This window comes from Elaeis guineensis, chromosome 16 (genome assembly GCF_000442705.2).
Source record: "Elaeis guineensis isolate ETL-2024a chromosome 16, EG11, whole genome shotgun sequence".
NCBI lineage: Eukaryota > Viridiplantae > Streptophyta > Magnoliopsida > Arecales > Arecaceae > Elaeis > Elaeis guineensis.
The window spans coordinates 38862014-38875538 of NC_026008.2; the positions used below are offsets into that span (position 1 = coordinate 38862014).

The following is a 13525-nucleotide window of genomic DNA, read 5'->3' on the forward strand; positions in this document are numbered from 1 at the left end:
CTAGCTAGCTATTATGATCCGAAAAAAGATTTACATGTACGAAGGTTCTACTCTGGATGTGTCTCTCATCTTTCTTCTTTTGAGATTAATTCATGAATCATGAATATAACCTCCTTTGTGGTTATCTTCCTCACCGTTAGTTATTGAGCAGGGCTACCTACCCTCTCCACTATTCGGCTTCTCCTCCTCTCACCTCTTATCCACAAACCACAAGTATTAAATGAGATGGGGTCAGGACACACCACTTGGACACAAAACGACCAAACTAGGCCCCTGAAGGTCTCATAAAAAAAGCAAACATATACGGTCGTCCCAGTTTTTACATTTTCACCATGCTTATCATGCTATCCCTGCCAAGTAAAGCAATCATATAGATTTTTTTTTTTTTCCAAAAAGGATAAAGATAGAGGTAGCTGTAAGGAGTATCTAAAAGAAATATAAGAATTAAGAACTGATGATGCCTATACTGAAGCTTTGCAATTGCAATAACAAACACAGAGAATCCACACAATTTTTATGAATAATCAGAGACATCTAGTATTATATATCGGTAACTATACAGAAGAGAAAAGAAAATAGATAGACTCTCAAGATGCAAGCTCTAAATTTTCCTCCCTTCTCTCTCCTTAATCTCTAAATTAAATTCCAAAGTCTCAAATTACTCCTTGCCATATTAATTCATCTCAAGCCTTCCATAACCTAGTATTCAGTGCTGAGGCCTAGAAAGCGGTTGCACCTGCACTCCTTGCTCTTCTGCAACCCCAAGCTGCAGCTGAAACAAAGGTTCCCCTTCCTCTTTACAGGCTCCATCACTACTGGTTCTTGTTGGCAGGGAGGGGCTATGCAAAGCTCTAAATTAAGGTCTGGACACTTTAGCTGCTGCTGTCGCTGCTGCCGCTGCCGCTGCCATGCCGACGACTCCTCGCTACTACTACTCTCCTCCTTATGCCCCAACACAACACCCTTCTCCTCTCTCCTCCCGAACGAGATGGTTATATTGGAGGCACGCTGGTTGATCGGCCGGTGGGTCGTAGGGTCCAGTCCTCTACTCAACAGCTTCCTTCTTATGTGTGTATTCCAGTAGTTCTTTATCTCGTTGTCTGTCCTCCCCGGCAGCCTCGCAGCTATCAAAGACCATCTGCATCAATTCACAAGGTTGTGAGACTATTTTTAACGTGCTATATATCAGATTATATTAAAAATACTTATATAATTAAAAATTTAGCTGTAAGAATTATAATGACTTACTTGTTACCGAGGAGGCTGTGGAGCTTGATGATGAGCTCGTCCTCCTCCTCAGTGAAGTTGCCACGCTTGAGGTCAGGACGGAGGTAATTGATCCACCGGAGGCGGCAGCTCTTGCCGCAGCGGAGGAGGCCGGCAGCCTTGGGGAGTGAGCGCCAGCAGCCCTCGCCATGGACTCGGATGTGGGCGATGAGGCGCTCATCCTCCTCCTTAGTCCATGCCCCCTTGTTGGTATGGGCTTTCTCGCAGCATGGTGACCTCCCCATGATTCTTTAGTGCTTATCTTTTCCCAACTTTCTTCTCTCTATCCCTCTCTCTTCTTCCCACTCCCTGTGTGCACTCCGAGCTCCCTCTTGGAAGGGGAAGTGGGGATTTATAGGAGTGGTCGTTTGTGGGGGAGGTCTTCTAGACGCAAGTTGGTGAGAAAAGGTTATAAGGTGAGTGGCTGCAGGTAGGCCTCCTTCTCCCTTGTCATGTCACTGATGGTGTAACAAGCCACAACCATATCAGCGGTCCCTACACCCTCAGGTAGGTGTAAAGTGAGGTTGCAGGCAGTGGGGATGATAAGCTTCATTAATTTCCACTCTTTATTGCTCCTTCTTTTGACTATTCTTCTTCACTCACTGTAATTTTATATACTTATTATATTTTAATGTTTATTTAGAGAAAAAAAATAAAAATTATGGTCCAGGCTGCACTCCTCCCTCCAAATGGATGGTCTGAATTGATGGCACTGTTATCCTGAGCATTTAAAGCAATTAATTTTTATGTCAATTTTTACATGGTCGTTGGCTTTGGTCCCCAGCCTCTTTCCCACACAAAAGAAAAAGGGAGAAAGAATTGGTGGCTTGGGAACCGCCAGTCGGCTAAATAATCCTTCAATGGCAAGTTTATATTTATTCCAAAGTGTCTGATCACAAGTGAAATCAGTCATGAATGAGTATAATTCTCGAATTGATTAAAATTTTTTATTTTCTAATAAATAAGATAGACAGTGCTTATCTATAGATCAACTGATATTAATACCAAGAGGTTATACTAAACTCGATCAACTAGCATCTTTAAACTTATATTTTTCAGTTATATATTCATAATGTTCGATGATAGGTTTCATCCTTTCAGAATAAGATGGATGTGGTTAAAAGCTTACACAGCAAGAAAATTTGAGCTGTCGGGATAAAAAAGCTTACATTTTAGTTATAGAATATATATCGTATATGAAGTTACTGAAGGTTAAATAGTTTATGATGTAAAATTATAAAATAGAGAAAAAATAAAATTGAATTGGGAGCTTTTCCAAATCTATGTTCTAGGGAAGAAAAGGTTAGGATGACCGGCCCACTTTTTTTTTTTGGTAAGAAAGAAGGAGCAGAGCTATATAATAGAACAGTATACCAAGTTTACAGACAGCAGGAAGCCAGCTTCAAAAAAATTAACAAAACCAATACAAAGCACCCCCCATCCCAAACACACCCCTTCAGCATTACTTAAAGTAATATTAAGAGGAACATACCGAGAACCCCCTGTAATCAGAAAGATACAATATTGAAACAAGTAGACAAATTGGTGACTTCCCTGTCCAAAAATTTGCTGCTGAACATGAAATACCAAAAGAAGTGGGATTGTTTGAGATGTATGATGTTCAGTTTCCCAGTGCCAACTGAACCGCCTGTTTAAGACTCTCCTGAGTGCATAAATAACATGAAGCATTAGCAAAGACAACCATCGGCAGGAAAAGCACAATATAGTAGTGTCCATCAGTTGCAGGAAACAGAACAGAAGATACTTCTTTTCAGCAGAATAACAAAGGAAAGTAATTAACCATGTCTTCAATTGAAGAGAATATGTATAAACTCCCTGCAAACAGAAGCACATAGTCAAGGAAGCACCAAGACTAAGAGAAAAACCCACTATAACTGAACTCAGAGCTGACATAAACAACCAAACAGAATATATTCTCCCGTCATTCCAGCTTCTGGCTGTGCCAGGGACTAATAAGTAATAAAATGTAGTGTGTCAGCTTCATCATCGTTCCAAGAAAGTTCCCCAATTCAAGCAAGTGCTCCATAGTCCAAAGCTAGAGTAAGTGTTTGGTAGAAAAAGAAGAAATATCTTGAACCATAAGGCCCTTTGGGGAACTGTCATGATTGTTACTCCATAATGACCCATGGTGTGATATGCTAGATATTTTAAATGTATCTTAAGTCAGTGCCTCTAAAGTTTTTGCTAAAGCCTTGAGTCTATTTTAGAATTTCGTCCATTCGTCTCGAAAGTTTTGAGTGGATTAGCTAGATACCCGACTTGATTAACCTTGACCTAGATCCAAAATCCAAATCTCTAACTTGAACTTGGCATGCAAGCCTAAATGCATGTTTTACTTTTGAGTCGAGATAAACCAATGTGATTAAACTTAGTTAATCCATAATTTGCACAAAATATGCAAGTCTTGCAAGCTTGTAAAACTTGGACCAAACTCAGATGTAGACTTGGACCCAACTCAGATGTAACCACAACTGAAACCTTCATGTAAATGTGTAATTAAGTTTTGCAGTTCTATTTTAAACCACTCAGGTAGTATTTTGACTCGCAAACTACCATGTATCCTCAGCATCAGTCTCTGCAACACTAATATTCTTCACATTTGATGGCAGAAATCTACGTCAATAGGTAAATGTTCATGTATACGACAGAGGTGGAATAAGTCTAGAGAATCTTTGATCTCCTAATGGAGTGTATGATGTAACTATACCCTCAAGATGTTTGACTTGTGATCTAGACATGCCGATGGAACCGGTCTACCCCATATTTCACATCTCAAGGTGAGAAATTTGGCGAATGTTCTGTTGGCTGATTAAGTAGTCTAAATATGTTTTAGATCTACTCTACTTCAGTACAAATAAGATAGGTCTATAAGTAATAGAGAAGGGTAGCTAGGGAATTGCTCTAGTTCTGATAATGGCTTTTGGGCCTACATCCACAGGCATGGTAGGTGTCTATGTTTAAGAGGTGAAATAAATCTGTTGGACAAATTGATCATCCAATGGAGTGTTAGATGCAGATCATAGGTTTTGGATGTTTAAGGTGTGTAGGCATGCATACATGTAACTCACATATGTTTGGAGAGAACATATATGGTTGATTTTGGGCATGTGTTAATTAGGTTTTATATAAAGTGAAAACTGAAATTTCACTTCTTACCTCTCATTCAAATAAATAGAGAATTTTAAAATTTGTGCATGCCCATCATGTTGTGTAACAATAGACTAAAAACTCATCAGTTTAGTGTGAAGAATTGGATGTATGTATTGAATATGGATCTGAAATTGAAATCAAGTAGTTTAAACACACTAGAGCTCCTCTCCTTGAGTGAGTACAAGGGAAGGTGAAAAGGAGGGTAGAGGAATGGTGTGGTTGAGGTACAGTCTTTGGTTTACCTTCCACTTTTTCTCACATGCTTGTGGTGCAAGACTTGGTTGCTAGCAAGTGGGGGTTAGGGGAGGAGTTAGGTTAGGCCTTCTTGTTGTTTTCTCTTTCTGCAAGGAGACACAACATTCCCCACCACACATGGCCTCCTAGTTATCCACCATACTGCCACTCTCCCAACCTCCCCTTTGCACCCCCATCCAACAACTCTAAATAATCCCAAATTCCCATGGTTCACCTATGCCACAGGAGCCAAAATCCAGCCAGACCTCATGTGTTAACTTCCTATTCCCATCAACATAAAGGAAGGAAAACAACTTTCTTTACTCAAAAGAGGCCCTCAAATAATCTGTGCCTATGTTGCATTGGGATCAATTAAATTAAACAAGTTCTAGTTAATGCGGTGAATAGGGAAAATATTAGTAAACCGCTTGCTGAAAGCTTGGGAGTACATCAGAGTGTTCAAGGCCCACAGGCAGGGGCTCCGCGCGTCCATCTCTTCACTCCAGTCAAGTCTACGTAGAACTCACAGGTCATCAAAGACTTGACTAAAGTCCGGAAATCTGGTGCTTTCTCTGGACTGGTCACTTTTTCTTTTGAGTAAATCTGGACTATATTACTTGGGGTAAAAACAGCAGATTGACTGTTCTAATTGTGGCTGATCAGACGAAGTCTCCTACTTTTCAGGTCAAATTGCACATTGATCTTAATTTATCATTTTTCTGACCTAATCTCCACCAATGGCAAATTCTTTGTGCACCGCAGGCGGTGTAGAAAATCCGATGTAGAGCGCACCCCTTTGTCCGGTTGATCCACATACTCATCATTTTTTAATGCATATTTAATATCTGCATATCGATTTTTTTGTTTAAAAATTTTATATCACGAAAATATTTCTGTTCTTTGATAAAATTATGACATCCTATGTCTATATTATGACATTCTGCATTCAAAAAATCATAATTTTTATCCACAAGATGTCATAACATAATGCTGGATATCATAATATATACAGCATATCATAATTTTTTTAAAGAACAGAAGCATTTTCGTCATTCAAAATTTTTAAAAGAAAAAGCTGCAGGCATTAAATGCACATTGAAAAATGGTTGGAAAAAAATGTCCTTTTCATATTATGATATCTTAGATCATATTATAACATCTTGGGCTATAATATGCCACAGGATATCATAATTTTTTACAATGGACAGAAGTATCTTCGTAATACAAAATTTTTAAATGAAAAAGCCAATCTGTAAGCATTAAATGCGTATTGAAAAATGGTGACTACGTGGACCAATTAGACAAGACGATGCACTCCAGATCGAATTTTCTACATTGCACGCGGTGCACAAAGAATTTCTCCTCCACCCATAAGTCTAAAGAATCAGGTTGGGCGGCTGAAGTAATTAGGTAGATACAAGGATATATTAACCATAGCAGAGCTATACAAACTTATTAATATCCCACCCTTTAAATCATGATCTACCATACTGTCCAATATATACTTATTGTACACTGTCTTGTATCATACTAATACTCTGTATGCTATTTCATATCGTACCAAACTATATATAAACACTGTAATAGAATGATATTGGTATAAGATTCAGTATTGAAATAGCGAATCTTGCTTTAGATGCTTGTAATCCTTGAATCCTCCATCAAAATTAACAATAGGAATTATATCGGTGGAAAATAGACCTTACCTATTTGAGTGTGGATGATGAAATATATTTGATCATGAAATCTGAAGATTAAACATCGCATAGAATGTAAAAGTCAAGCATGCTTTATTGGCTTTCTAGTTATCCAATGGAAAATGAAGTTGATAGTAACATATGTTGACAATTGGTATAGCAATGTATTGCGACAAAAAGATTGCCGATCACATGCACATGCCACAAATTTTGGTGAGATTTTAAAGCATACATATGATGTTGTCCTCCCTGCTTGAGTGAAAAATCACATCTTGCTTCTTTAGGTTGAAGATTCTCTCTACCTAATCCCTTGTTGACCCTTAGGAATCGAGCATACTTAACATAAGGATAAGCACTTAGCAACTTAGAAGCTTGAGCTAATGAACAAAGATTGCTTTGGGAATATTGTAAATTAGAAACTTTCCACAAGGGACATGCACCATAGATCACACCTAATTTAGAGCATACATACGATGTTCGTCTTTCTGCTTGAGTTAAAAATCACATGTTGCTTCTTTAGGTTGAAGATTCTCCCTACCTAATCCCTTGTTGATCGTTGGGAATCGAGCATAGTTAACAAAAGGATAAGCACGTAGTTAATTAGAAGCTTGAGCTAATGAACAAAGATTGCTATGGGAATATTGTAAATTAGAAATTTCCACACATGACATGCACCATAGATCATACATAATTCTGGCCTCGAACCAACATGTACGGTTGGTCGGATTGGGCCTGCATTATTCTGGGCTACAGTGGAGGGTTGTTGGTCAATACCAGTCCAACTTAAATCAGGTGGGGTTGGTTGTCAACCCAGCTTAAAAAGACTTTCTTTCCCGAAAAAAAAAAAAAAAAAAAAAAACTTTTCTAACCTTCTATGCTTTGTGATTGATACTTAAGCAGATCTTAACACGGATTATGCATATGATTTTTTGTATATACTTTACAAGATCTTGTATATGTGCAATGTATGTCAAATTTTTTTTAAAAAAAGGAAATTTAATGGGTGAACCAGTTTTCATATGTTTTTCCTCTCCATGCTTGGAGGTAGAAAGAACTCAATCTTTATTGAATACCTACTGTAAATGTAAAAAGCAAAATGACAATCTTTTTGGCATTGGGGCATATAAGAGCTTTCAAAAAATGCTAGAGGAATCAAATTATGGAAGTTTCGAGTTTGGTGATTAGCCATATAAAGCTAGCCTCCAAGCTTTTAGCATTATATAATGAGCTTTTATTAGTTGGAATAGGTTCTCAATCAGTTAAGCTTCTGCTTTGTAGTCCAAGAAGCGGTGGCTTCGGCTTTTATGTAATGGCCATGTGTTGCAATGCATGTTCATCTAACACTCTCCTTAATAAAATAAATTTTTGCTAGTCTTTTAGACACATAAGTGAATGTTATTTGAGATTGAGAGATTTTAAACACTTTCATAGAAGCAGTCATAAACAGGGGAAAAAGTTAAAATGAATAACAAGAGTACACCAGGTCATTACTTGATGATAGAGGCAAACACCTGAACAAAAGGAATTATCTCATAATATTTATCATATGTAATTTAAAGTAAAACAAATGAACTAAAATGAGGAATATATTTATCATTTCACGTAAATGAAATAAAAATCTGAATACTAGAAAATTGCATCATACTTCCCATGTATTCAACCAATAAAGTAAAATGGAGGGAGAAAGTGGCGTTCCCCAGCAGGGCTTTCTGCTTGCAAAATCCACTGCAGGGCCGCTTGCAATGCACGACGGCTTTTAAGATAATCTGTGCACTAGACACGCTGGCTGGTGGCCCAGGGGAAGTACACACGTGTACTGTGCACTACTCTCGAAGCCTTCCAAGCATTGCATCCCGTACCAGTGGGAGAATCTTGTCTTCCACTGGGCAATGGACCTGAACCAAATCAGAATCTAAGGTATTTCGTTATCTCCTTTTGGAAGTCCGTAAAATTGCCTAAATTTAATGCCGTGCAGCCGAACCGGCCGAGCCGGTAACCCAGTCGCCTGCGCGTAACGAGCTCCAACGGCTAGTTTTCAAACGGCTCTCTCTTTCCAACGGTCGAGCGTTTCCAAATTCTCCTCCCACGATTCCTATTAACACCATGATCCCGTGAATCATATCCAAAGTTCTCTCTCTCTCTGCTCTACTTTCCACCTTCCCAATCTTTCCTCTAAAGCAGAGAGAAGAGCAAAATTGACTAATCCCCCTGTTCTTCTCTTCCACTTCTCCTTCCACAAATCCCAATCCCACACGAGAGGAAGATGATGCAAGACCCCTGGAACATCACTGTTCCCACTGGAATCCTGCCATCGAAATCATCGGCTTGCTCGCCCATTAGACCAATCGTGAGGCCAAAGCTCGATTCTTTCCACATTACCCACAAAGTTCCAGTCGGGGACACCCCTTATGTGAAGGCAAAACGTGTCCAGGTATACCTCTATTGTTCGTCTAAACAAATTCGAAATGTTCATGTTTGTTATTCTAATTCCTTCTTTATTGTGTCCTTCATTGATCAGCTAGTGGAAAAGGACCCTGAGAAGGCAATTGCCTTGTTTTGGGCTGCCATCAATGCTGGGGACAGGGTCGATAGTGCACTCAAGGACATGGCGATAGTAATGAAACAGCAGAATAGAGCAGAGGAAGCTATCGAAGCTATCAAGTCGCTGAGGAACCGGTGCACGGATCAAGCCCAAGAGTCCCTAGACAACATTCTTTTGGATCTTTACAAGGTTTTCCATTATTCTCCAACTCTTCTCTACACCGTTTCTTTGCTTCTGCTTTGATGATCAATGAACTAACGTCAAGACTTCGTTGAAATGTGAATAGAGGTGTGGGAGATTGGATGATCAGATAGCTCTATTGAAGCGCAAGTTGCAACTTATCGAGCAAGGTCTGGCCTTTAATGGGAAGTGCACAAAGACTGCTCGGTCTCAGGGGAGGAAATTCCAGGTCTCTGTAGAGCAAGAAGCAACCAGACTTCTAGTGAGGACTTCCTTCTGTAATTCTTTACATCTGATCTCGAAAAAATTTTTAATGTGTTTTCTTAATTTGGCTATAATGGGGCAAATCAAAACTGAGAGCTTTGATATGGTACTGTTGCAGGGGAATCTGGGCTGGGCACTGATGCAGAAGGACAACTATGCCGAAGCTGAGGCAGCCTACAGAAGAGCCCTTCGGATCGGTTCTGATAACAACAAGATGTGCAACCTGGGCATCTGTTTGATAAAGCAAGGGCGGATTGCCGAGGCCAAAGAGACCCTCAAACAGGTGAGGCCGGCGGTAGTCGATAGCCTAAGAGGAGCTGATTCCCACTTGAAAGCCTATGAGAGGGCTCAGGAGATGCTCCACGATCTCGAGGCCAAACTCTCCGGTCGGTTTGATCGAAGTAGGCTCTTCGATGCGTTCATCGAGTCTTCCTCAATTTGGCAACCTCATCCTTGTATTGACTACACAATGCCGGCACGAGAACGCTTCGCTGATGAGAATGTCAACATGAACAGAATAAGCAATACCAAGCTCGACTTTTCATCGAACGCTGCGCTCAACATCGATGCACCGCCATTCTATTCATCGAGGATGATGAAAGACCTGAATGGGATCAATCATCAGCTCCATGATCCTATGTGTAAACTCAAGAGGACTCGGTCGGGCAATGCAATGGAGAAGTCCCTTCCACCTAGAATACCAGTGGAGAAAACAAGCGAACAAGGCAACAGAAGGAAATCTCTGTTTGTTGTGGGGACAGAGGATAGGTGGCCTGAATTGCCTGACACCAATGAGTTCAACGATGCCATTGTGGCGGCAGTTCTAGCTCCTGTCCTTGAGGATGATGGAACTGATACTGATAAAACTGATGCTAATAACACGAGCCCAGCATTGAACGAGGCGAAAATGGGGAAAAGGCTAAGGATTTTCCAGGATATCACTCAGGCATAGAACTCCTCTAAATGAGATAGGTTTTCATTAGGCTGTGCTTCACAGGAAGGGAATTCCTTCCATTGTCTTTTGCTTATTGAATAAGCGGTGATCATAGCAGTAGTAGGAAGGAGATGGTCTTGTTCTCCTTGATCTGCTTACAGAGCAACACGGAAGACATATGTTGTGGTTGCTTGTTTTGAGTGATTATTGTAACCAAACTGACAACGAATAACAATCCATTATTTATGATTTATATATTTTTGGTTCGCTTACCAGTATGAGAGTGTTCTATTATTTATTATTAATTTATGTGTCTTACACTCTCACTTGCCAGGATCTTAGCAGAATTAAATTTGAAATCTGACTGAATTGAACCTGTCCTGCTCTTCCTTGGACTGATGAAATCTCCTATTATTGATGTTATTTTGCTTGGTTTTGATTGATTAGAATAACCTATTGTTGTGCACTGTTGGTTCAGCTGGTTTCTATTTGCCTGCAAGTGTTGTTGGTCTGGTTGGACTTCTGATCAACATTCTGTGTGCTGTGGATCCTTTTGGTGTGTGAAATGGTTTACTTCATGTCGTTCTTTTGTTTTGGTTGGCCTCATCTCTAAATAAATTTCATTAAAATGGAACCGGCATAAATTCCTTAAGCTGTTAGTCGAGCAAGAATTGAAGTTGTTTTTGATAGAATTAAACCAGAAGCAATAGGACAACTGAAATGGAAAACAGAATGTACAAATTCCATGAGGGGCTTCCGAGGAAGATAAAGCATTTTGGACTAATGGTGAGGACAAAAGGTATAATGATCCAAAAAAAACATTAAATAGGCACACTTTTTAAAGAAATCACTCTTTTCTACAGATTTTTAAATTATTTTCGTAAAATCTTTTTAAACGATAATAATAGTAGAGATAATCTACTTTCCTACTTGTAGCAACAAAAATAATTAATCCATCCACTTTCACGGGCATCAAAACAGAAGCTCAAACGACTAAAAGAGTGCTTCTTGTCATATTGGGTTGCTAGACCAGGATAGTGCTGGGCTAAGGTTATGATGCTTTGCTAAACATCAGCCCAGGAAATCATGGGTATTTTCTCAAGAGATTTAAAAGAGGAAGAAAGAAAAGATAAAGAATTGGTACTTCGTTAACCAAACGTAGAAATTTTTGAATTCTTCATTGTTACTTGCATTGTATTATAGTGTGTCTAGAGTTTGAATCATGTTTGCTATACACAGAACCTTGAACACATCTTGAAGTCGTAGGGCAGGGGCAGGACTGAGATCTTGAGCTCACAAGAAGTTAAGCTGAAATTGTTAGGCTTAAGCTCAATCTGGCCTAACTGATCTAATCACAAAAAATGGCAAGAAACTAATCATCTTTTCCAATTGATCATGTGCAATTTGTTGGCAAGGAATTCAGCTTGAGTTCTAAAATATGGGGAGTAGCATGTCTTTTGTAATTAGTTTATGTAGCTGGAGAAGTCCTTTTTTGGTTATATCAGAGATTGAATAATACCTTTGCTAAGGTTTTGTTGGAGTGGTACTTGGGAAAGGCTAGCTCTATGTAGAGAAAATTTGAAGCATGGGATATGTTTAGATGGTGTTAGGTTTGCCTTAAACGGTTTACAATTTACAAAGTTATTTTTTGTCGAAACTGCTCATTAGAGTTGTCTGATCTATAAGATTTACATTACTTATTTAATAGAACATAGGATTTAAGGCTCTATATGCATGTGTTTAAAATTTAAGCCTATGGTGGAAGCTATTGCCACTAGAATCCAAAGTTGGTTAAGGTTGATAGGAAGATGAAGTCAAGATGCGGTCGGTGACGACCCAAGATGGAATGATTTGAGTTGTTTAGGAGCGAAGATGTCGTTAACGTGGCTATCCAGACTTTCAAGATGTAGAACCCATTTGAAATCAAAGTTCATTTGTTGGGGATTTTTCAATGGGGGAATTTTCAATGTTCAAACTAGTCAAATTTTAAGAGAAGCAATGGAGAAAAGGATGAGAATTTATAGAGAAAGAGAAAAATAAAAAGAATGACTTATCTTGGAATTCTCGATTCTCTCTATTTAAACGAGAGGGTCAGTGTCAGACAGAGCAACAATGGCTCTTGTTGTGCAATAACCATATAGTAATGGACTCCTGTATCTTATCTATGGTAATAACTTCTTTAATTGTGAAATGCCGGTCGAGTTGGCATAATTGTCGTGAGATGTAGCTGCAAGTATTAACTGTTTTTAATTTATCTTTGATGAGGAATGTGGCTTTTCTCCTGTTGCTTGATCCAACTAACATTTCAGTAGGATTGGTAAAATATGATTCGATCCATCAATCCGATCCGTATTCGATCCATCATAAACAAGTTTGGATTTAGACTAAATGAGTTCGGATCATAAACGGATCGATCCGTTTAATCCGTTTAATAATTGAATCGGATATGGATTTTAGATATCTGATCCATTTAATCCGTTTAATATTTAGGTTAAGTTAAATCAGATAATCCATTTAACCTGTTTAACCTATTTCTGACCCATTTAATCAGACCTGTTTAGCCTGTTTAACTTATTTAAGACCTGTTTAACCTATTTAAAATCTTTTTAACCTGTTTCTGATTCATTTAACTTGATCCGTTTAATCTGTTTAATCCATTTAACCTAATTTGATCTATTTAATAAACGAGTTAAACGGATCGGATTGGATTACCTGTTTAATAAACAGGTCGGGTTTGGGTTGACTATTTTTTGATCCGATCCATTTACGATCCGATCCGTTTATGACCGACCCGACTTGTTTGCCACCTCTACATTCCAGCATTGATCGGGATACTTCACCTCAGTCAATATCAATGCTAGTGGCTTCAGTTTATGCCAAGATAGAAAGGTGATGACGTAAATATTTGTTGCAACGTTGATATCATGTCAAATTTATAATAAATCAATGAGAATGTTTGTATTTCATCGATTGCTATGTATTTCATCTATTTTTATGATGATGCCTTATACTGTTTCATCGATTTTTGATTGATTTATTATAAATTTGATATGGTATCACCGTTGTAACGAATATTTACTCTGGGCAATGGCTGATGGACAAGAGCTCTACAAGATTTTTGAGATATGCAGGAGAGAGACAGGGAGATAAATATAATATAACATCTAGCATCTCTTTGGTTCGCTGTGCTCGAGGTTACAAAAAAATCATAACTTATAATCGGAGGAGATGACCATA

At 38.7% G+C, this 13525-nt stretch overlaps 2 protein-coding genes across 2 annotated transcripts; one reads left to right on the plus strand and one right to left on the minus strand.

The window, feature by feature from the left end:
• Positions 1 to 511: 511 nt before the first annotated feature.
• Positions 512 to 1646, minus strand: LOC105059635 (MYB31 transcription factor31). Its single transcript, XM_010943008.3, has 2 exons — positions 1249 to 1646; positions 512 to 1138 (listed from the first exon to the last, which is right to left on the minus strand). The coding sequence occupies exons 1-2, from the start codon at positions 1509 to 1511 to the stop codon at positions 700 to 702; spliced, it is 702 nt and encodes a 233-aa protein (XP_010941310.1). The 5' UTR covers positions 1512 to 1646; the 3' UTR covers positions 512 to 699.
• A 6843-nt stretch (positions 1647 to 8489) lies between these two features.
• Positions 8490 to 10530, plus strand: LOC105059636 (protein POLLENLESS 3-LIKE 2). The gene is made up of 4 exons (XM_029268602.2): positions 8490 to 8799; positions 8887 to 9099; positions 9197 to 9352; positions 9473 to 10530. Exons 1-4 carry the CDS (start codon positions 8632 to 8634, stop codon positions 10304 to 10306), a joined length of 1371 nt encoding a protein of 456 aa, XP_029124435.1. The 5' UTR covers positions 8490 to 8631; the 3' UTR covers positions 10307 to 10530.
• The last annotated feature ends 2995 nt before the right edge of the window (positions 10531 to 13525 follow it).